Source organism: Macaca thibetana, chromosome 9 (genome assembly GCF_024542745.1).
Source record: "Macaca thibetana thibetana isolate TM-01 chromosome 9, ASM2454274v1, whole genome shotgun sequence".
NCBI classification, from domain to species: Eukaryota; Metazoa; Chordata; class Mammalia; order Primates; family Cercopithecidae; genus Macaca; species Macaca thibetana.
The window spans coordinates 101,383,835-101,406,298 of NC_065586.1; the positions used below are offsets into that span (position 1 = coordinate 101,383,835).

A 22,464-nucleotide genomic window follows, 5' to 3' on the forward strand; every position below is an offset into this window, starting at 1 on the left:
GTAGCTCACAGCCTAGGCAGGGCATGAGGTATTTTTCTAAGGGGCCTTGCTGTGGGCTGGCTCTGTAGATTGGATGAAGCACAGAGACAGAGAAGTCAATCAGCTGCCTGTTGGATTTGTGGGGCTCTGAAAGGCCAATTTGCTGGGATTAACAGAGGTCTGGCTTAATAAATGTGTCTGCTTGTCTAATATATTTGAGTAAATGAACCTTAAAATACTTGATTTAATTTAGCATTGGGCACCAGATATCAGTGGCTGATGAAGAACTCAAGAATCCTGTTGAGTGTTCCAGCTTTGCAAGGAAGGTAAAATCAACCATGCTGCCATAACAGCTGATGAGAAACAAAAGCAATTTGGAAAACAAAATTAGCTCCTGCCATTTCCCCAACACAAGAGTCTGTGGCTTGCCACCTGGGGACCAAGTGTTCCCATTCAGCACAGTTTGTTTGCTGTGGCTCAGTGCCCTGACTGGCTGGCAGGAGGGCACATACTCTCTTACTTCAGATGGCATTCCCTTTGCCCTGCATCCCTGCACCCTTGCTGGGCCCTGGATCTCCTAGGGAAATAGCCAGATGGAGACAAGATCAAATCTGCTAGGACAGGAGGAATTCCATTCCTCTCAAAAGAGATTCCATTGCCCAGCACAGCACCAACCCAGTGAATCTTAAGAAGAGAAGGCAGAAAAAGGAGAGAGGGCCATGTGTACTACTGAGAGCTGAAGAAGATGAGCTGGAAGTAGTGAAGATTCTCTAAAGAGAAAACTATTAAGGGAGAAAAATGCCTGGTGGTCATAGGTGGGAAAAGATGAGAAATAGTTGAAGGCAATAAAACAAGACGGGAAGCTGAAAGAGCTGTGCAGTGAACATCCACATACACACTACCTGTGGTCCACCATTAACATTTGCTATGCTTGCTCTATCACATGTCTATCTGTCCATCCTTCTGTATACATCTATTAGTCTATATTGACGTTTTATTCATTTCAAAGTAAATTTAAGACACCTATATTCTTTGTCCTAAATGATTCAACTTGTGAATCGTTAACTATAGTTGAATATTTCTTTACACTTTTACCCCTGTAGGGGTATAAATCCTATCAACAATGGAATGCAAAATTCAACAGTGTGTACTTACTGAGTTTTGGAAAGACATTCACCTGTGTAATCCAAACTTTCTGAAAGTCCTCTCATGCCCCTTCTCAGTCAATCTCCAGCCCAGTCCCCCTTCTCAGTCTATCTCCAGCCCAGTCTCCAGAACCAACCACTATTCTATTTTTTCATCATAAATTAGATTTGCTGGTTTGGGGATTTATCCATACTGATTATACACACACACACACACATACATACACAAACACCAATTATACATATATATCAGTATTTATTTATTTCCTACTAAATTTCCTGCTAATGAATTCCTGGGCTGTTTCCTATTTTGGGCTGCTATGAATAAGCCACTATGAACATTTATTTTTTTGTTTGTATACTTGTGTCCTTGTTTTCTCTTGACTAAATTCTTAGGGTTGTAGTTGCCAAATCATAAAATATATATACAGTACAATCGATGGAGGATTTTTCTTGGCCCCTTCACTGAACTCGCAACAGGGGCACTCCCTCTACCGGCCCACAGTGCTCAACCCCTTGTGGGAGGGAGCATGTGAGCGAGTGAGTGCGGGGTCTGGCCAGACTCTCCGGGTGCTGACACAGGAGCAAGCTCCATGGAGGGCCCATGGCCAGACCAGGTGTGTCACCTCAGGGGGAACACAGCAGCCCCAGGTGAGGGTGCTTGCAACCCTGAAGCCTCAGAGGGGGTATTACGGTGCTCCTTTAGCTCCACCATCTGTGGACAGTGGCGTGTTAGCAGCTCAGTTGGCCCCTTGCCTTGTCATGTGGGGCAGCTGCCCTCTGCGCTGCGAATAAAGGGCCAGTGTGACAGTCTTTCTGGGGACCCACACTCGGTGGGTCTGCAGTCCAAGAAGAATGAGGTCACATGGACAGTTGAAAGATGGTGAAGGCAGAGAATTTTACTGAGCAATGAAAACAGCTCTCAGCAGAGAGGGGAGCTGGAGAGGGGACAGGAAGGGCAGATCATCTCCTCCCTGACTTCAAGTCAGACTGCCTCCTCCCAGAAGTCAGGCCGTCTTCTTCTCTACCAACTGCGTCTGGGGTCTTTACAGACACAGGATGGGGATTGTGTGCTGATTGATTTGTGAATATGCAAAAAAGGATCAAGTGAAGACACCACTCAAAGGTGGGCATGACAGTGTAGAAAACCAACTAGGAAAGGGTAGGTATATGTAAAATAGATGAAGGATAGGGATCAATCAGAGAAAGCGCGCCAAACAGGAAGACAAGTTTTCAATCCAGTCCAAAGATTTAACTTGTAACTTGGCTTTCAGGCTTTAAACTGTCTTTGGCTTGGAGGTGGGGTTTCACTGGGTACCCGCCCCTATCTGCCTAGGCATTTGGCTGCCTCCTGTCACTATCACACCACTTTGGAAAAAGTTCTTGCAATTTCTTACAAAACTAAACATTTTCCTAAATGGTTCTACCATTTTACTTTTCCACCAAAATTCTATGAGTCCTAATTGTCCTGCATCTTCAGTATTACTTGGTATTATCATATATATAATATATATTATGATATTATATATCTCTAATGAGATGTGTATATATATCTATATATAATTATATATATATAGCCATTCTGTTGGGTGTTTAGAGATATCTCATTTTCTTTTTAAAGAATGTAGCAAAGGTAATGAAGTGATTGAAGGTTTTCTGTCAGATAAGACCTGATGGGCTGACCAGTAGAAACTAGAAATTTTGCCTAAATCCATTTGTCAATGCAACAGATTCTGAGTGCTGAATGAGTCCTCACAGATCACCAGATCACCTAACCCAAACCACTCATTTAACAGATAAAGAAGTAAGGGCCAGAATGGGGACAAACTTTGCCTCAGGATATTGATTCAAACAGTAACAGAGTGAGTTTCAAGTCACTGTTCTAATTATACTAGAAATGGTGACTCTGTGCCACACATGTTGTTATTCCCTTATTCCATGGCCCTGACTGACATTTGCTATGCTCAGCCCAGCTTGACTTTAGCTCCCTTCTCCAAACAGGACCATAAACAGCCACTCTTGACCCTTTGGATTTTATATGCATGTCAGAACTTATTTACACTTCATTCATCGATTAATTCAGAAGGTCACACCCACGTAAGTGTCATCACCCAGTCATAAGTATGGGAAAAAATGCCTGAACTCTGAGGTTTGTCCTTAGTTAAGGGAAGCAGTATATCTCTTTCCATACTCCCTTTCTTCTTTCATTTACCAAATAGAAAATAAAATATGTCAGATGCTTAGGACAGTATCTGTAATCCTGCCCAGCTCCAGCCATCAACCTGATCATAAAACAGAGCTATAGAATTTTAAAGCAGAAGAAATTAAGTTATTGTTTCAAAGGCTCAGTTGAAAATTCTGAGCTAGAAAGGAATTTCATTATTACAGTAGGGACACCATCTGAAAGCTGCGGGTGGGAGCCTCTGCAGGATTTTGTACACATGCATCCAGGCCATACATGGGTATGCTGTGAAGGACTGTCCTGCCCCAATTAAAGGGCAGCTCTGTGCATTCCGCAACTGGCTACATTACTACTCTCCATCCTGCTGTCATCCTGACACAAAGAGAGGAGAGGGAGTCTGCTCATCTGCCCCTGTGATATCTCTTTATCAGCTGCCTTAGATCAGCCTTCAACTGTTACATCTTACTTTCCAAACAACAGAGAATTTGAGAGGGCACTGACTGTAAGATGCCCACTGAATAATGACTCATCAATCTGAAGATTTGTACTCTCTTCTCTCCAATGAGCATCTGCTTTTTAATCAAGATTCTTCTTTCCAGGAAAATAAAATATATAATTAGAGCTGACCCTTGAACAACAAGGGTTTGAAATGTACAGGTCCACTTATATGTGAGTTTTTTTTTTTTTTCAAGAAATACAGTTAACCCTCCATATCATCAGGACCCACATCTGCAACCAAACTTAGATTGAAAATATAACATTTTCAGAATGCAAGACCTGCAGATATGGAGGGCCTACAATGGGATTGGAGTATGTATGGATTTTTGTATACACAGGAGTCCTGGAACCAATCCTTTGTGAATTCTGAGGTATATCTGCATTCTATTTCTTTCTTCATCCTTGAGAAATTCCTATCTGTTATGATTATTCAGGGAAAAAACAGAAAGAGAAAAAGATTAATAAATGATCACAAATATGTATGTTTGTGTATTTTCTAACCTATTAAAAATGGTAAAAATGCCTTGCAATGGAAACCACAGATATAATAATATAAAAAGTCAGTAATCTGATGGCGCATCTAATTTATGTATATTTTCTGCTCTATGAAAGGCAATGTGTGGCCAGGCGCAATGGCTCACGCCTGTAATCCTGGCACTTTGGGAGGCCGAGGTGGGTGGATTGCCTGAGCTCAGGAGTTCGAGATCAGCCTGGGCAACACGGTGAAACTCCATCTCTACTAAAATACAAAAAAATAGCTGGGTGTGGTGGTATGCACCTGTTATCCTAGCTACTAGGGAGGCTGAGGCAGGAGAATTGCTAGAACCCAGGAGGCGGAGGTTGCAGTGAGCTGAGATCATATCACTGCACTCCAGCCTGTGCAGGCGACAGAGTGAGACTCTGTCAAAAAAAGGAAAGAAAGAAAGACAATGTGCCTAAGGTGGGCACTACAGAAGTAAATAACTATGTGATCACTTCTCAGAAAGGTCTCATAATCCAGTGGAATATAGGATGAAAATATAAGTGACACCAGATACTGGAGGAGATGGGAAATGATCTCCTGTTCCCAAAACCCACAGGAACAGGTTACCAAAGCTGTTTCTACTTTGCCCCAGGAGAAGGAGCAGAATGACATGCAAAATCCAGGATGCCCAGTCTTATCCTTATTTCTAGAATTTAACAGTTTATAACATGTTTGAAGTATACTAATACTCTTCCTAGATACTGGAAGAGTAATCATGGTTTTAAGAAACGGTATAAAGTTTGTTTGTTTTCTTTTGCAAGTTAGGATGACAGTCTGAGAATTTCAGGAAAGGAAGGAAAGTTGATATCCCACACAAGACTGAATGAGTATTGTTACTTCTTCTTGTAGCCTCTCATCACTTTGGACAGCAGCATTTCCTTCACATTCCTTGCAGAGGGAACCAACACCATCACAGTCCAGGTGGCTGCTGGGAATGCCCTTATCCAGGACACAAAAGAGATTGCAGTTCATGGTAAGCCCTGAAAATTGTTCTGTGATGCTCCTTCCCACTCAATTAATTGCCTCTGCCCACTCTCCCTACAATCATTGAGTGTGGTGGAAATTCCTCAGGCCTTGGGAAAATGACATAGGTCAACAGGAAGCTTCCAAACCTACCTCCAACCTAGAGATTGAGGTTATAAGAGATGTATACCACAATCAGCTATTTGTTGTCCCCTGTGTTATGTCTGCCTCACAATGTGTTTGGGGTTCTCATTAGACAAAGACACCTACCACAAATGGAAGGAAATGCAAGCTGGAAAGACTGTCATAGAAGGGTCTAGATCTTTTGTCCTGCCGAGGTATCTACAACATATATGCAGGACACACTCTTTGTGAGATGAGGACCAGCGATTTCCAAAGGTCAGGAGTCATGATCCCTGCCTTGTAGGATTCATTGCTCAGTTAATGAGAGGACTTATTCACAACTGATGGCTTTCTTGATTGTTGGAGATTTGAATATCATTTGCTGCAAAACTGGATAATAAGGCTAAGAATGTAAGTTAGGACTAGGGCAGAAGAGTGGTGAATAGGACTACTATCCTGTTCTCAACTCTGGAGAACCATTCTTAAGAATATTAAAAATGAAAGTGCCTCTACTGCCATTTCATACAACCTCTCCCAGGTCCTTAGACACAACCACTATCACTGTGGTTTTCTAGGAAGTTTAAGTGAAGGCTTGTGATCCTCTGACTCAGATTATGTTCCTCCAGCCTCACACCAGGTAAATTCCTTTTCCTACCTTTCTGCCAACTTGCTTCTCAGGCTCTTCAAGGGGCACATGAAAGTTTTGTGTGTTTCTTTCAAAGTAAACATTTTAATTGAATTGTAAATTTTATACAGAAGTGTGCAGGGCACAAGTATTTAGTTTTATGAATTACCACAAAGTGAATACACTTGTATACTCACCAACCGTGTCAAGATACAAAGTTTCAACCTATTTTCTAATCCTCAGAGGCTGTTTCTAGCACAATGGGCAAAGGGATTAAGGAAGGAGAAGTGAAAAGACTCCATTCCAACCAAGCCCAAATTGTTAATGCTTTGTGTTGGCTCTGCGTGGTGCCACCTACAGGAGCAGAAGTCTCCTTCTGGAGTTGCGTATTTGTCTTTCATTTCAGAGAATATACAGGAAGAAAGGCTTAAGATCTTAGGCACTAACAAAACTGGTAGGAGCACAAATCTACTTCTAATCACCAAATTCTACTTTATTTCAGAAGTCAGGAAACAAGCTGAGAACGAGGAATTCTAGCAGAAGCCTGGTGAAACAGTAGATGCTTTACCGAAAGCACAGTGGTGGTGGAGCCCCACACCTGTCACACCCTCTCTCTTCTCACTCTCCTAGCCTCACCTGAACACTCTCTCTCCCTGCAGAATATTTCCAGTCCCAGCTTTTATCATTCTCTCCTAATCTGGATTACCACAATCCTGACATTCCTGAGTGGAGACAAGATATTGGCAATGTCATCAAGCGAGCTCTGGTTAAAGTAAGTTGGCTTTATATTTGTTTAAGTTCTTGCGAATAAGGAAAAGAACTAGATAATGTGGTCCACAATACATTGGCATGAATTAAAACTGCGTTCCACAATTAGATAAAGATTATTTATCTGTAAAAAGAGAGAGAAGAGGCTGGGCGCAGTGGCTCACACCTGTCATCCCAACACTTTGGGAGGCCAAGGCAGGCACATCACGTGAGACCAGGAGTTCGAGACCAGCCTGGCCAACATAGCAAAACTCTGTCTCTACTAAAAGTACAAAAATTAGCAGGATGTGGTGGCGTACACCTGTAATCCCAGCTACTCAGGTGGCTGAGGCATGAGAATCGCTTGAACCAGGGAGGTAGAGGATGCAGTGCGCTGAGATTGCACCATTGCCCTCCAGCCTGAGTGACAGAGCAAGAATTTAACAAAAAAAAAAAAAGAAGAAGAAGAAAGAATTGTAGGATTAAAAGGGAGGAGAGAAGTATAAAAGAGAGTCTAGTTCAATGTTTGAAGAAGGAAACTGGCCCAATGTTTATTATGAATTTTTCTGAGACAGGGGCTTGATTCCATTAATGCACTAATGGATGGACCACTCACTGAGTTTTTGCTAATATTATGCACTTGTCTGGCTCTTTGTTCACCAAGAGGGTCTTCTTAACCAAACATTTATACTCACAAGACTACCATTGGCCACAGATTGCACTCAGAAGGCTACAGGCCAAGAAAGAGAGCATTCCAGCAGGGTAATAGAATTACAGAGTTAATCCAAGGTCAAATTTGCCTTAGAGAAAGTAAAAGGGTTTTGTTAAACATTTTCTCAGAGGTAGGCACTAGAATATATTGATGAATAAAACATGGTCAATTGAAATGTAGAAATAAGTCTAATGTGTAAGCAGCTCTAAGCTAGAGGCATGGCCAGCATCTCTATGGGGCAGAGAGAACAGTGTAATTCACGCTATCCAGGGACATGAAGACTTGGCACAGATTTGCAACTCAATAAATACTTGTTGAACTCTTGGAAGTCTTTGGAGAGAATACTTGAACTGTGTTTGCAAGGATAAATGTCAGTTAACAGGGGCAGGATGGTGTTTGAATGAACAGCATGTGCAAAGTCATGGACTATTTAAAGAGTACATCACACTTTGGGAGGCTGAGGCGGGTGGATCACCTGAGGTCAAGAGATCAAGACCATCCTGGCCAACACGGTGAAACCCTGTCTCTACTAAAAGTACAAAATTAGCTGGGTGTGGTGGCGTGTGCCTGTAGTCCCAGCTACTTGGGAGGCTGAGGCAGGAGAATCACCTGAACCCAAAAGACAGAGGTTGCAGTGAGCCGAGATACTGTCCCCCTGCACTCCAGCCTGGTGACAGAGCGAGACTCTATCTCAAAAAAAAAAAGAAAAAAAAGAGTACAACATATCTGGGAAATGGAAAAGAGTTTGGCATAGCTAGTTTGTAGGTTATAAGGGCAGGTGCAGCTAAAATTGAGCTAGGATGCTTATGTCATATTGTGTAGGGTCTGAGAGACCAATAGAAGCTTGGCATCTATTCTGAAGGCACTGGGGAGTATTTAAAGTATTGTTTTTTTATTTCAGTAAGAGAATAGGTTTATATGTCAGGAACCCATTCTGGTGGCAATGCAGAGGACAAGCTGGGGTAGGAAGGGAACATAGTGGGGGAGACATTTCACAAAAGATGACCAGCTAAAAGATCACTGAAGTTATCTAGGCCAGGAATATAAGGTGCTTAAGAAGAAGAGGTAAAGGCTACTTAAAAAGTGGAACAATAGAACTGGTGACTAAGGAAATGTAGTGTGGGTGAGAGGGAGAGAGAAATTCTCTGATGACAAGAGCTGGTAGGAGATGGCCTTACATTAATCAAGATAGGGACTGTGTAGGAGAAGCACACTTGGGAAACAATAATGATTTGACTTTTAATATAAGTCTGGAGCACGTGAGAAACAGTTGGGTGAAGATGACCAGGAGGATTGAAAATATGGATCTGAAGATGAAGCAGAGGTTCATGCTGGAGGGAGAGATGTAAGAGAAGAGGCTGTGGAGGTTGTTAGGCTCTGCAAAGAGGAGTTGGGGAACGAGGCAGACATGCTGCTGGTGGTTCCCCAAGGCAGAGGAGAAAGATCCAGGAAGGACATGGAGAAGGAGCTGACAGAGAGGAAGAAGAATGAATAGAAGAGAATGACATAGGAGCATTCCTGTATGGAGTGGTCTATAAGAGTAACTACACTTCAAATCTTTTTACAAAGAGACTGTTCATAGAAGGAGATAAGAATGAGGGCCGGGAGTGGTGGCTCATGCCTGTAATCCTAGCACTTTGGGAGCCGAGGCAGGCGGATTGCCTGAGCTCAGGAGTTTGAGACCACTCTGGGCAACACAGTGAAACTCCATCTCTACAAAAATAAATTTTAAAAATGTAGCCAGGGATGGTGGCGCATGCGGGTAGTCCCAGCTACTCAGTGGGCTGAGGCAGGATAATTGCTTGAATCCAGGAGGTGGCGGTTGCAGTGAACCGAGATTGCTCCAGTACACTCCGGCCTGGGCAACAGAGTGAGACTCCGTCTCAAAGAAAAAAGAAAAAAAGAGAATGAGACTGTTATGTATGCTGTGTTAGTCTGTTTGGGCTGCTATAACAAGGTTCCATAAACTGGGTGGCTTATAAACAACAGAAATGTATATCTCACAATTCTGGAGGCGGGGAAGTACAAGATCAAGATGCTGGCAGATCTGATGTCTGGTGAAAGCCTCTTTCCTTATTCAAAGACAGAGCCTTCTTGCTGTGTCTTCACATGGTGGAAAGGGCAAGGTGGCTCTCTGGGGTCTCTTTTATAAAGGCACTAATCCCATTCATGAGGGCTCCACCCTTATGACCTAATCACCTCCCACGTCCCCACCTTGATACCATCACATTGGATGTTAAGTTTTGACAGATGAATGGGGGTGGGGGGTGCAAAAACATTCAGATCATAGCATATGTCTTTGGTTGCAAGGCATCCAGAATTGGGTTGTATTATGTATGGTTATATTCATTAAAAACATACTAGCTTTTTAGGAAATAACTTGGTAATTGCAATAATAATCATCAGTCCTTTCAGTTGATTCTCAGGCCTGAAATCTCACAAGGACCAATCACTCATATATCCCTTTGGTTGGGTTAAATGAATCTAGATACATTGCTCCAAGGTCCCTCTAAGGGTCTTGATGGACTGACACTCCCTGACATTGTTCTTTCCTGAGACAAAGGGTCACACCAGTCAAGGCATTAATAAACTCACCACCCCACCCCTTCACTGCATTGGGTGATTCTCTGCATTTCACCCCTTAGTCTGGCGTCCTGAGACTTGCTTTAAGGTTAGGTGAAGGCCCCCAGCCTTATGGACTTGGGCATTGAGACTTAATGCTACTCGAGATCATGCTTTGAAAGGATGCTGAGGCATCTAGCTCACCACCTAAGGGTGTTAAGAGGATGCCTCCCTGGTTGGTGGACTCTTTAGGCTTCTGACTGCTGCTTCTTACTTCCCTGCAGGCTGGCTCTTTCACTTTTCTTTATCACATCCCTGAGAGTTCACTCCAATCTGTAAGCTTATTCCAAATAGGAATCAGAGCTGAGCAAATGGAAAACAACCAACCCCTCCACTTCTGTTCAATCTTCGATCTAGCAACTGTTTATTTAATTTTTACTCTGTGTCAAGCATTCTTTGGAACAGTGAGACCCCAGACAGAAATATCTGGGCAATCACACCATAAGAACCTGTATTAGTCCATTCTCAAATGGCTATAAAGAAAAGCCCGAGACTGGGTAATTTATAAAGAAAAAAGGTTTAACTGACTCACAGTTCTGCATGGCTAGGGAGGCCTCAGGAGACTTAACAATCATGGCACAAGGCACCTCTTCACAGGATGACAGGAGAGAGAAGAGTGGCAGAGCGAAGGGGGAAAAGCCCCTTATAAACCATTAGCTCTCATGAGAACTCACTATCATGAGAACAGGAGGATGGGGAAACCACCCCCAGGATTCGATCACCTCCACCTGGTTCCTCCCTCAACACGTAGGGATTCTGGGAATTACTATTCAAGATGAGATTTGGGTGGGGACACAAAGCCTAACCATATCAGGGTCTATCTGAGAAAAGACTGCACCAGCCAGATGTAATCATGTGTCACGGTGGACATGATCTATATCTCTGAAATGCAGTGGACGTGGTCCTTTGGAGGTGTTTGGGGTGGGAGGCTAACGTGGAGGAGATCACTGCAGATAGAGGTAGTCAGGGGGCACTTCTTGGAGGATGCGGGTATTTCACCTCATTCACAAATTATATATTTGGATTGGCAGAAGAGGTGGGGGGTGGTGTTCTGGATAAAAGATCTTCAGGAGACACACGGGAAGGAACAAGCTTACCCTTCACGGGGGAGAACTCTGCATCCTGTTTTCTTTACAAATTTGCCTTCAGACAGAAGCTGACTTTTAAGTGTTTATCACAAAAGCAATATCATTCATTTACTAACCACTCAGGAATAGAAAAATTCACTCGTGTTCTCAGCCTCTTAACAACGTTTAGTATTTTGTTATTTTTTTCTTCTATACATTTGTGTTTTTATAGAGTTGTAACCAAAGAAATGTAAGGAAATAGACTGGAATGCAGCTATCATAAGTATTTTTATATGTTGTCTCATAGTACTCATTATCATCTTAATGGTAGCATAATATTCTATGATTATACCAGTATTTACTCAATTTTTTGGAATACTGGAGGTTTTCCCATTTATTTGCTAGTATAAGTAATATTGTATTTTTTCCTGCGTATGGCTTTTCCTATATTTTGGATCATGTCTTTAGAACAAACTCACCAAGTTACAGTTACTGACTGAAGGGTATGAATATTTTTATGGCCTTTAAATTAAGTCTTTCAGAAAACAAATTGGCAATATGTATCAATTTCTAGCACTGCCAGCGCCAAATGAGGGAACTTCCTTCACTGCAGTCTTACCAATATTAGCTATTACACTTAAAAAAAATCCTGCTTTAATAAGTGAAAGCAAGTGTTGCTTGGCTTTCTTTAAATTTTCATTTTCCCATGTTTGTTTATGACTTCTTTTTCCTCATTTGCACCCAGCCTGTGTTTCAGCCAGACGTTCTAGCCCTCATAGAAAAAATGGAAAATATGAGAGGAACTTTTGCAAATGTTCCCAGCAAATAATGTTTTAAAAATCATTTGTAATACCATTCTAGTTTCAGTAAAAATGTATGTAAGAGCAGAGGAGGTGGTGAAACTAATAATGTTTTACCTAGCAGATCTAAGGGAAAAACTGAAAGAAAGCCTGAACGTATATTGGAGCCTGTGCCTAAAAAGCTGCATTTGAAAAACTCATATGAGCCCTCTGGCAGTGCACACTCTGCTCTTGTCATTGATTGGAGGAGGGCTGGTTCCTCCACAACCTCTCTTTGTCTGAACATCTTTGCAGGTAACCAGCGTCCCAGAGGACCAGATCCTCATCGCCGTGTTCCCTGGCCTCCCCACTTCAGCAGAGCTTTTCATTCTCCCACCCAAGAACCTGACGGAGAGGAGGAAAGGCAACGAAGGGGACCTGGAACAAGTAAGTGAAAGCAAATCTGGCTGGGACCCTTGCCTGCACCCTACGCCCTGAGAGGGCACAAAACTGTTTTCAGCAAGAAAGGGAGACAGGCTCTCTTCCATTGCCCCAACAGCCAAGGTTTTGAAGAGCAATCACCTTTACCCAGAGTAAATATAGGTGCAAATAGACTGGAGCATTCAGCTACTCAGGAAGGAATGGCACCCCTGGCATTATTCATTCCAATGTCTGACATCCCTGTGCCAGCTCATGTCTCCCTCCCAGTGACTCCTCCTGGGGTACAGGGGAAGGGGAACAGGAGAGAGAGAGAGAGAGAGAGAGAGAGAGAGAGAGAGAGAGAGAGAGAGAGAGAGAAATTTGAATTTCCTTGTTTATTTCTGGGACTATGTGCCTCTTGTCTTTAAACTGCACTAGCCCCTAAAGATCCTGGCCGATTTTTAAGCTCTGCTTCTGGGGAGAAAGTGAACTGCTTTCAAACATGATTCTTTTGGAGAGGGATGTATTGCCTCACTTTACTTTAAGGAAGCAACATTTCCAAAAGGGATTGTGATTTACTGTTCTTATCAAATAGGCATATAGAACTATACTGCGATCTGCACACTGTCCTGGAAGTAAAGGGAATGGCAGGACTTGTGTTTCTCCTTTTCATCCTCTATTCCTCCTGAGGTCTTAATGTCTGCACTGTTTCTTTTTTTTTTTTTTTTTTTTTTTTTTAATTTATTTATTATTATTATACTTTAAGTTGTAGGGTACATGTGCATAACGTGCAGGTTTGTTACATATGTATACTTGTGCCATGTTGCTGTGCTGCACCCATCAACTCGTCATTTACATCAGGTATAACTCCCAATGCAATCCCTCCCCCCTCCCCCCTCCCCGTGATAGGCCCCGGTGTGTGATGTTCCCCTTCCTGAGTCCGAGTGATCTCATTGTTCAATTCCCACCTATGAGTGAGAACATGCGGTGTTTGGTTTTCTGTTCTTGTGATAGTTTGCTAAGAATGATGGATTCCAGCTGCACCCAAGTCCCTACAAAGGACTCAAACTCATCCTTTTTTATGGCTGCATAGTATTCCATGGTGTATATGTGCCACATTTTCTTAATCCAATCTGTCACTGATGGACATTTGGGTTGATTCCAAGTCTTTGCTATTGTGAATAGTGCTGCAATAAACATACGTGTGCATGTGTCTTTATAGCAGCATAATTTATAATCCTTTGGGTATATACCCAGTAATGGGATGGCTGGGTCATATGGTACATCTAGTTCTAGATCCTTGAGGAATCGCCATACTGTTTTCCATAATGGTTGAACTAGTTTACAATCCCACCAACAGTGTAAAAGTGTTCCTATTTCTCCACATCCTCTCCAGCACCTGTTGTTTCCTGACTTTTTAATGATTGCCATTCTAACTGGTGTGAGATGGTATCTCATTGTGGTTTTGATTTGCATTTCTCTGATGGCCAGTGATGATGAGCATTTTTTCATGTGTCTGTTGGCTGTATGAATGTCTTCTTTTGAGAAATGTCTGCTCATGTCCTTTGCCCACTTTTTGATGGGGTTGTTTGTTTTTTTCTTGTAAATTTGTTTGAGTTCTTTGTAGGTTCTGGATATTAGCCCTTTGTCAGATGAGTAGATTGCAAAAATTTTCTCCCATTCTGTAGGTTGCCTGTTCACGCTGATGGTAGTGTCTTTTGCTGTGCAGAAGCTCTTTAGTTTAATGAGATCCCATTTGTCAATTTTGGCTTTTGCTGCCGTTGCTTTTGGTGTTTTAGACATGAAATCTTTGCCCATGCCTATGTCCTGAATGGTACTACCTAGGTTTTCCTCTAGGATTTTTATGGTATTAGGTCTAACATTTAAGTCTCTAATCCATCTTGAATTAATTTTCGTATAAGGAGTAAGGAAAGGATCCAGTTTCAGCTTTCTACTTATGGCTAGCCAATTTTCCCAGCACCATTTATTAAATAGGGAATCCTTTCCCCATTTCTTGTTTCTCTCAGGTTTGTCAAAGATCAAATGGCTGTAGATGTGTGGTATTATTTCTGAGGACTCTGTTCTGTTCCATTGGTCTATATCTCTGTTTTGGTACCAGTACCATGCTGTTTTGGTTACTGTAGCCTTGTAGTATAGTTTGAAGTCAGGTAGCGTGATGCCTCCAGCTTTGTTCTTTTGACTTAGGATTGTCTTGGAGATGCGGGCTCTTTTTTGGTTCCATATGAACTTTAAAGCAGTTTTTTCCAGTTCTGTGAAGAAAGTCATTGGTAGCTTGATGGGGATGGCATTGAATCTATAAATTACCTTGGGCAGTATGGCCATTTTCACAATATTGATTCTTCCTATCCATGAGCATGGTATGTTCTTCCATTTGTTTGTGTCCTCTTTGATTTCACTGAGCAGTGGTTTGTAGTTCTCCTTGAAGAGGTCCTTTACATCCCTTGTAAGTTGGATTCCTAGGTATTTTATTCTCTTTGAAGCAATTGTGAATGGAAGTTCATTCCTGATTTGGCTCTCTGTTTGTCTGTTACTGGTGTATAAGAATGAATGGGCAAAAACTGGAAAAATTCCCTTTGAAAACTGGCACAAGACAGGGATGCCCTCTCTCACCACTCCTATTCAACATAGTGTTGGAAGTTCTGGCTAGGGCAATCAGGCAAGAGAAAGAAATCAAGGGTATTCAGTTAGGAAAAGAAGAAGTCAAATTGTCCCTGTTTGCAGATGACATGATTGTATATTTAGAAAACCCCATTGTCTCAGCCCAAAATCTCCTTAAGCTGATAAACAACTTCAGCAAAGTCTCAGGATACAAAATTAATGTGTCTGCACTGTTTCACCCTTCCTTTCTTTCTCATGATGCTAAGTCAGGTGAAGTAGAAATAAGTGAGCATGAGGCTGCAGAAAATCGGCATGAATCACACACATTTGCTCCCATATGAGGTAATCATTGTACAGACATATTTTGTGTCCCTCTGATACTCACTGGCCGTCACCCCATCCTTACAGCCATCCACAGACCTTGAGCAGTACAGATGTGATTGCAGTTTCTCTGAGAAATAATTTCTTGCATTGCAGGGTTGCATATTGAAGTTGGCCAGAAATAAATTTAGCTTCTCAATGCATACATCACTTTTACAAGATCTCTTTATTCTGAAATAGCAAGTGGCATGTGTGAACTATATTTGGAAGCTACAATATCCATCCATTTAGATAAATAGGTAATTACAGTGATGAATAGCAGCTGTGATATTAAGGCGCATACAGCGAGATAAGAGGGACAACAGCCTAAGTCGGCCTCAGCTTTCATGTGGGAATTACAGAGTGATTAAATCGATGTTATGTGTTCTGAGACTTGCTAGGGAAAAGTAAAGAACAAAAATTATCCCATAAAAAGGAGGCAGCTTCTGCTTTGATGTTTGCTTCCCATTGTCTCTAAGATAGAAAACGCAAAGGAGTGGGCTGGGAGTATATGTGCCTGCTTAAATCCTGGCAGGGGCCTACATCCCCTGTGTGTATGACTTAATCAGATTACAGAGCTAATGATGGGTTGAACCTCTTTCATTGGAACCCATAATAGGTCTTTTTAGAGTGTTATAAAGGCACGGATAAAAGAGCAGTGAACTAGGAACTGAATGAAACACCTATGTCTATTATAGCTCAAACTCACCAGTGACTGTAGGCATGCCTCTTACTGTCTCTCACTCTCCTCTCCAGAATAGGCAAATATTACCATCTATAGTTGTTTCTCAGTACACACAGGAGAATGGTTCTAGGACTTCTGATATACCAAATCTGTGCATCTTCAAGTCCTACAGTTGGCCCTGCAGAACTTGCATGTAAGAAGTTGGGCCTCTGCAACATGGTGAAACCCCATCCCTACTAAAAATACAAAAAGTAGCTTGGTGTGGTGGTGACACGTGCTTATAATCCCAGCTACTCAGGAGGCTGAGGCAGGAGAATCGCTTGAACCCAGGAGGGAGAGGTTGCAGCGAGCCAAGATCATGCCACTGCACTCCAGCCTGGCGACAGAGTGAGATTCCATCTAAAAATAAAGAAGAAGAAGAAGAAGTAGTTGGGCCTCTGTATATTCTGTATATGCAAGTTTCGCATCCTGAGAATACTGTATTTTCCATCCACATTTTGTTGAAAAAATCCACGTAGAAGTGGATCTGCTTAATTCAAAACTGTATAGTTCAAGGGCCAACTGTACTTCCTTGGTCTCACAAGGCTCCAAGGGCTGTGAAAACCACATTGATAAATATGTCCCAATATCTTATCCCTAATTGAACCACGGTGACTTTTTACCTATTGACCTTCTCATTGGTTTCTTATTCCATGAGGGAGCATCATTGCATGTCATGTCACCCCGTGCATCCTGTCTTTTTTTCCAGATTGTAGAAACACTGTTTAATGCTCTCAACCAAAATTTGGTCCAGTTTGAGCTGAAGCCGGGGGTACAAGTCATTGTGTATGTCACACAGCTGACGTTAGGTGAGTGCCACTGGGAACTGGGGAAATGGGAAAGATGATTTGTTATCCCAGAGAGAAAAGGAGGAGAGAATCATGAAACCCTGCTCCATAATGCCTGAAATTGGCTTTGTAGAAGGGTCCTTTTTATAGTTATGGGTTCAGAAGGATGTTCACATCAGTCACATTGTTCTGAAGGCATCCTACAAGAAGACTTTCTTAGGAGTAGCTTTGCCATTGAATCCCTAGATGGTCTTGGAGAAAACCTACAATTTCCTTGGGTCTTAACCTTATTCATTTGTTTGTTTGTATATTTCTTTATTTTGTCTGTGGCAAATCGGATTATATTGGATAGTCCTCTAGCTCTCTTCATGCATATGATTATTTGATTTTATGAATCTTGGATGGTAGGCCACAGAACTTTAAAACTCCCTTCTAGTTTACAATGTGTGAGTCAAAGTAGAAACAGGAACAAACTCTAGTTAGCTTATTTATGAAAAAAATCTAAAAAGGCGTGTCCTATGGGGCATCTACTTTGGGCTCTCTGGGAGAACCTGTTTACTAAATGGTTCTTAATAATGTCAGACTTTTCCAATGTGTAGGTCACAAATATGCCCATCCAGTGGGTTTTTATCAGAACAGAGTGAAGGAGGAGAATGAAACACTGCATTAGTACTTAGCCCAAAATTTCAAATGGGCTCCCTGTAATTTTGGTGACAGGCATGCAGGCTATCTAAGGGAAAGAGCTCTGGAGACTTTATTCCACTCCCCTGAGCTGGACTTACATTGTTCAGTTTAGACCAAGAACTAGCAGGTTTCCCCAGGATGAACAGAGAAGTTTACTTTCCCTAAGAAGCTGTACTCAGGTGCCATTGTCATCATTGAAGCCAGACTTTCTGCACCCAGCTATCAGGCAAGGGAATTGGAGACTAGACATAAGGATGGAGATCAGTGGCCTCCTTCCTGCAATGAATACTCCCTCCAGCTAACAGCTTCCAAGTGAGCATATGTGTTCTTTTCCTTATCTGTTCTTCTTTCCCAGCTCCATTGGTGGACTCCAGTGCTGGGCACAGCAGCTCAGCCATGCTTATGCTGTTATCAGTGGTATTTGTTGGCCTGGCTGTGTTTTTGATCTACAAGTTTAAAAGGTATGTGCTATTATCATTCAATTTAGTAGTGTGGCTGGGGTCACTGCAAATGATTCTTCCTATAACTAACTTTACTAAACTCATCACAAGAATGTGGTTTTAATTCTCCTTGAACTTCTGTTTGACAATGGGTAAAAGCAAGAATAGTTGAGGGTCATGGAATAAAAGGGTTTGAGACTCTGAGCTCTATCTATTATGATTTATAGGTATAATGAATTAGGTAAATAAAGACTGGCCTATGAAATCAATTTATTATCTTCAAGAGAAATGTAAGGGGTTTTCAAACCTCAATCAAATTTCTAAAGTAACGTCTTCTATATTCAGAAGATCTTCCTATATGGATCAATATCCATTCAGGTGGTTAAATAGAGAAAATGCAGCTAAAATCTGATACATGCATGTAGAGACACCAATGCATTTTTTTAAATCCCCTGTTGCAGCTATTCAGCATCTCTCTTTAAATTTGCATGCTAAACATATTCAACTATCGTCCCTCTCCGTCTTTTTCCTATTCTAAAGGGAAATTGATTAGGAGAACAAAACTCCACGTCTTGAGAAATTATTTTTGAAAGCCACAGAAGGGGTGATATAACAAGATACTTATTAGAAACGTAAAATTGAAATCAATAATTTTGTACCAACATTCAAATTATAACTTCTACTAGGATGTATACTAATTAAGAGAATAAACTCTGAAATAAGACCCAATTTCAACTTTTAGCATTTGTAACCTTGGGCAATTGTATTTGCCTCTCTAAGTCTTAATGTCTTTGTTAGTAAAATGGGAATAGCAATAATATTTTATAGGTTTGCTATATGACTTAAATGTCATAATGCGTGTAGGTGCTATGCACTAAGTAATCAACAAAGCTACACTATTATAAATAACAAAGCACATGCCTGCCAAAGATGCCCTCTGTGCCATAAACTGTCACATAATAGGCCCTCAGAAATTTTATCAGTGGCCTAGAAATGTGCTTCCTGGGAAGCCTGGGTAAAGTAAAAATGTCATTAATTATTGTCAGATGAGTTTGAACGCATCTTTTAGTCCTGGAGTCTTTCCAGGAACTAAAGATAATGCTTTTAGGTTTTCGTAGAGATCAGTGGTAAAGGTGCCTGACTTTTCCTGCCCTCCCCCCCCTCCTCCTGCTTATGTCTCCTTTAGTGGCTATTTCAGTTGCTTAAAAACATCAGTTTAATTCAATATACCTCTCAGCATTAGCCGCAGCAGCAGGGATTCTATCAACACCCTCCACACTCTCTAGAAGGACAGAGTGAGATTCACCTTCCTACTCAATTTATAGACCAGTATGTGAGTTCATGTCCTCTTGGATCAAGACGTGTCAACCCACATACCCCTGTTCCCTTTTAAAGGTGGATAAAATCTTTATGTCACAAAGTGAGAAAACGTTCAATATAGAAACAGCCTGGTTAAGACAACACCCATTTATTTATAGATGTACTTCAATTATATGCAAAGAACATTTCACTTTTCACTCAGCCAAGAATTTGATTGTGGGGAAGCCTGGTGGTTGCTGGGCGTGACAATCAACTAAACCAAATGTCTCATCTCTGACTCCCAGAGCAGCATAGTTGCTGAGGACAAGGGCCAATAGAAGTCCTGTAAAGAGGCTTTTGTGTCAGATCGATCCAAAATAAGGATACTTAAGGATCACTTATACTGTGACTTGGAAAACTTCTGTTGTTTTTTGTTTTTGTTTTTGTTTTTTAGAAATGCTGTTAAACTCCTTAGACAGTCAACTTATTAATGTAGGCATCTCTAAATCTGTACACTTTAATAATGAATCCATGCCAGCTAATGACATCTCCAAAAAACTTCTACCTTTGTAGTTCCCAGGTATCAGCCCACCTTTTCTATATCCCTGACAGTGAATCATGCAGCTGAGGCCACAGGAAATAAACTCCAGTCAAACTGGACAATAGCAGCATCAGTTAAGAGTAGTCATCAGTTAACCTTTACTTTTCTGTCTCCTTTTCTTGGAAGTTTTACTGCCAATGCTCAAGCCGTTTGGTTGAAATTCTGTTGGATTTTCTTTTATTTTTTTGTTCTGCTTTCCCCACTCATCACATGGAACCCCAGTAATGGCAACATGAACTGCGCCTGGCTTGCAACAAGTACAGAGGTCAGGTTCCTAGCCCTGGATTCCCAGAGTCTCCTTTGCTTCTTTCATTACTATCCAATAGAACTTTCACAATGTTTAAAATGCTCCATCATCTGTACTGTCTAATATAGTAGCCAGTGGTCTGACTGAGGAACTGAATTTTAATTATAGTTAACTTTAATTAATTTAAGTGTAAATAGCAACACCTGGCCATTAAACGCTCTGTTGAGTAGCACAGTTTAGTGTAAAGACATTTCTGTTTCTATGTCCAGATCATTGGCCATACTGAGTTTCCAGATCCAGAACTTCCTCTCTGTAATTGCCAGTATTAACACATTAAGACATTCATTCATCCTACAAACATTTATTGAGTACTTCCTGTGTGCCACGCACTGGAAATGATCTCAGTATCCCAAGTGGTTACATGACATGGAAAAAGAGAATAGAATTACTATGAGCCCCAAGCTTCCTTTAAATGAATATCACCTGGCCTCTCGCAGTCTATCTTGCTCTTGGATAGTGACTGCTATTTTCTGATATCTCAAATCATGATGAGATGGCTTTTCTTTCTGAAGACTGCCTAACAATAATTTTTTTCCATAACTGAGTATCTGCTTTTTCTCTATCCAGGAAAACATTTGAGCTTCTATATTCCTTCCAGTCTTTTTTTAGTAGGGCTTTCCTTATAGTCCAAAGCCCACTTTGCTGTCTCTAAATTTCCTCCTACAGGCTTCTAACACTCATAATAGATGGATAAATGGATACAAATGGATACAAACTGCAGTTGAGTTTTTTTTTTTTTTTTTTTTTAGAGGGAGACTCGAGCCTATCTATATTACTCCTCTTATTTAAACCTGTATGAATGTTGGTCCAAGACATGTCTCTTGATCTCTTCATTTTCCACATTCCTTGTATGCCGAAGTGGAGTTCAGACTTCTATTCTCAACAGTCCCACACACGGATGTGTTAAGAAATGAAAAGCAACTTGACAAATTTTTTAAATTCTGCAAATTGAGATACAAAATTTATTCTCTTCCAACCATCCATTGCAAAAAGATGAAAAATATGCCAGTTTTTAGATGTGTTATTTGGAAATTGAAATAAAGTGAATAATCTCTATAAGGGCAAGTTTATCCAAATCCTCATAGGTATTGTGAGCAAAGCAGGAAAGGGGAGGCAGTGGACTCTGGTTACACCTGTGTAGTACACAGACGTATGTGATCAGGAATGGTTTAAGCACCCCCGGCACCTAATAATATTACATTTGGTCCCAACCTTCATGAGCAATACGTACTTTTATGGTTGAGAGGAATCTAAGTTATTAGACTGTATTTTCATTCATATAAAAAAGAATATAAAGGCCAACATTAATTTTTAATTATACGCATTTAGAGAGCCTAGTGTGCTGCCTCACATGGGTGCTGTTCACTTTGGGTTCTTGTAAATTATGTTAAACTGGTTTAGACCAGTAGGGGTCATGGGGACACCTCCTTTAATGTATGGAAAGCAAACATTAAAGACTAGAAAACTGAATGTAAAAAATAATTAGAAGCCAGTAAGTGTTTTCAACCTATTTTCAGATTTTTTCTTCTGAATTAGCTGCAGGAAACCCGTGTTAAGTGCTTCCACATTTTGCGTAATTTGGAGTTGGAGCAGATAGGGGAAGGTAGAAGCTTGAAAATACCACTGCTTGGCACAAGGACAACAAAGTTATTTTCCTTTAGAGATGCATAGGATGTCCTGGATTGGGGTATGTGTCTGATGTCCCAAGTTTCAATGATATCTGTGCTAGTAATTGGCTTTGTGAAATGTCTAGACTTTAGTCTAATTTCCTCATCCTTTGATGAGGTAAGAGGGGTCTCTTCTAGAAGTGATATTCTAAGATAAAAATATAATCTTTTTATTGATGAATATAATATAGTAAAGTAGAGAGAGCACAGGATTTAAGGTAATTTATTCATTGATTCAAAAAATGCTTAATAAATGTTAACCATGTGCCAAACACTGTGCTAAGTCAGGTGGATAGCGGAGAGGATAGAAAACATAGACCTTGCCTACATGGGGCTTTTAGTCCAGTGGGACAGAAAGACAGAAAACAAGTCAATAAACATTGCCTATGATATCACCCTAAACCAACACCATATTTATTTCTTATATAGGCAGTGTCCCATTGTTACATGTTTATAATGAAAAGTTGGATGGTCAGGGGAAGCCTCTCAGAGATGCATGTAAGCCAAGCTCTGAGAAGAGCAGAGGGGAGTGTGTTACAGGCAGAGGGAACAGTTGGTTCTAAGTGGCCAAGGTGTTGAAGAGCTGCTTC

The 22,464-nt window shown here is 41.2% G+C and overlaps 1 protein-coding gene across 1 annotated transcript in view; it reads left to right on the plus strand.

The window, feature by feature from the left end:
* SORCS3 (sortilin related VPS10 domain containing receptor 3) overlaps positions 1-22,464 on the plus strand; it is a 612,976-nt gene that overhangs the window by 586,522 nt on the left and 3,990 nt on the right. Inside the window, exons 21-25 of the mRNA XM_050804899.1 lie at positions 5,177-5,300; positions 6,698-6,810; positions 12,281-12,412; positions 16,798-16,897; positions 17,916-18,021. Coding sequence (XP_050660856.1) covers positions 5,177-5,300; positions 6,698-6,810; positions 12,281-12,412; positions 16,798-16,897; positions 17,916-18,021 — 575 coding nt within the window. The remainder of the gene's footprint in view (positions 1-5,176; positions 5,301-6,697; positions 6,811-12,280; positions 12,413-16,797; positions 16,898-17,915; positions 18,022-22,464) is intronic.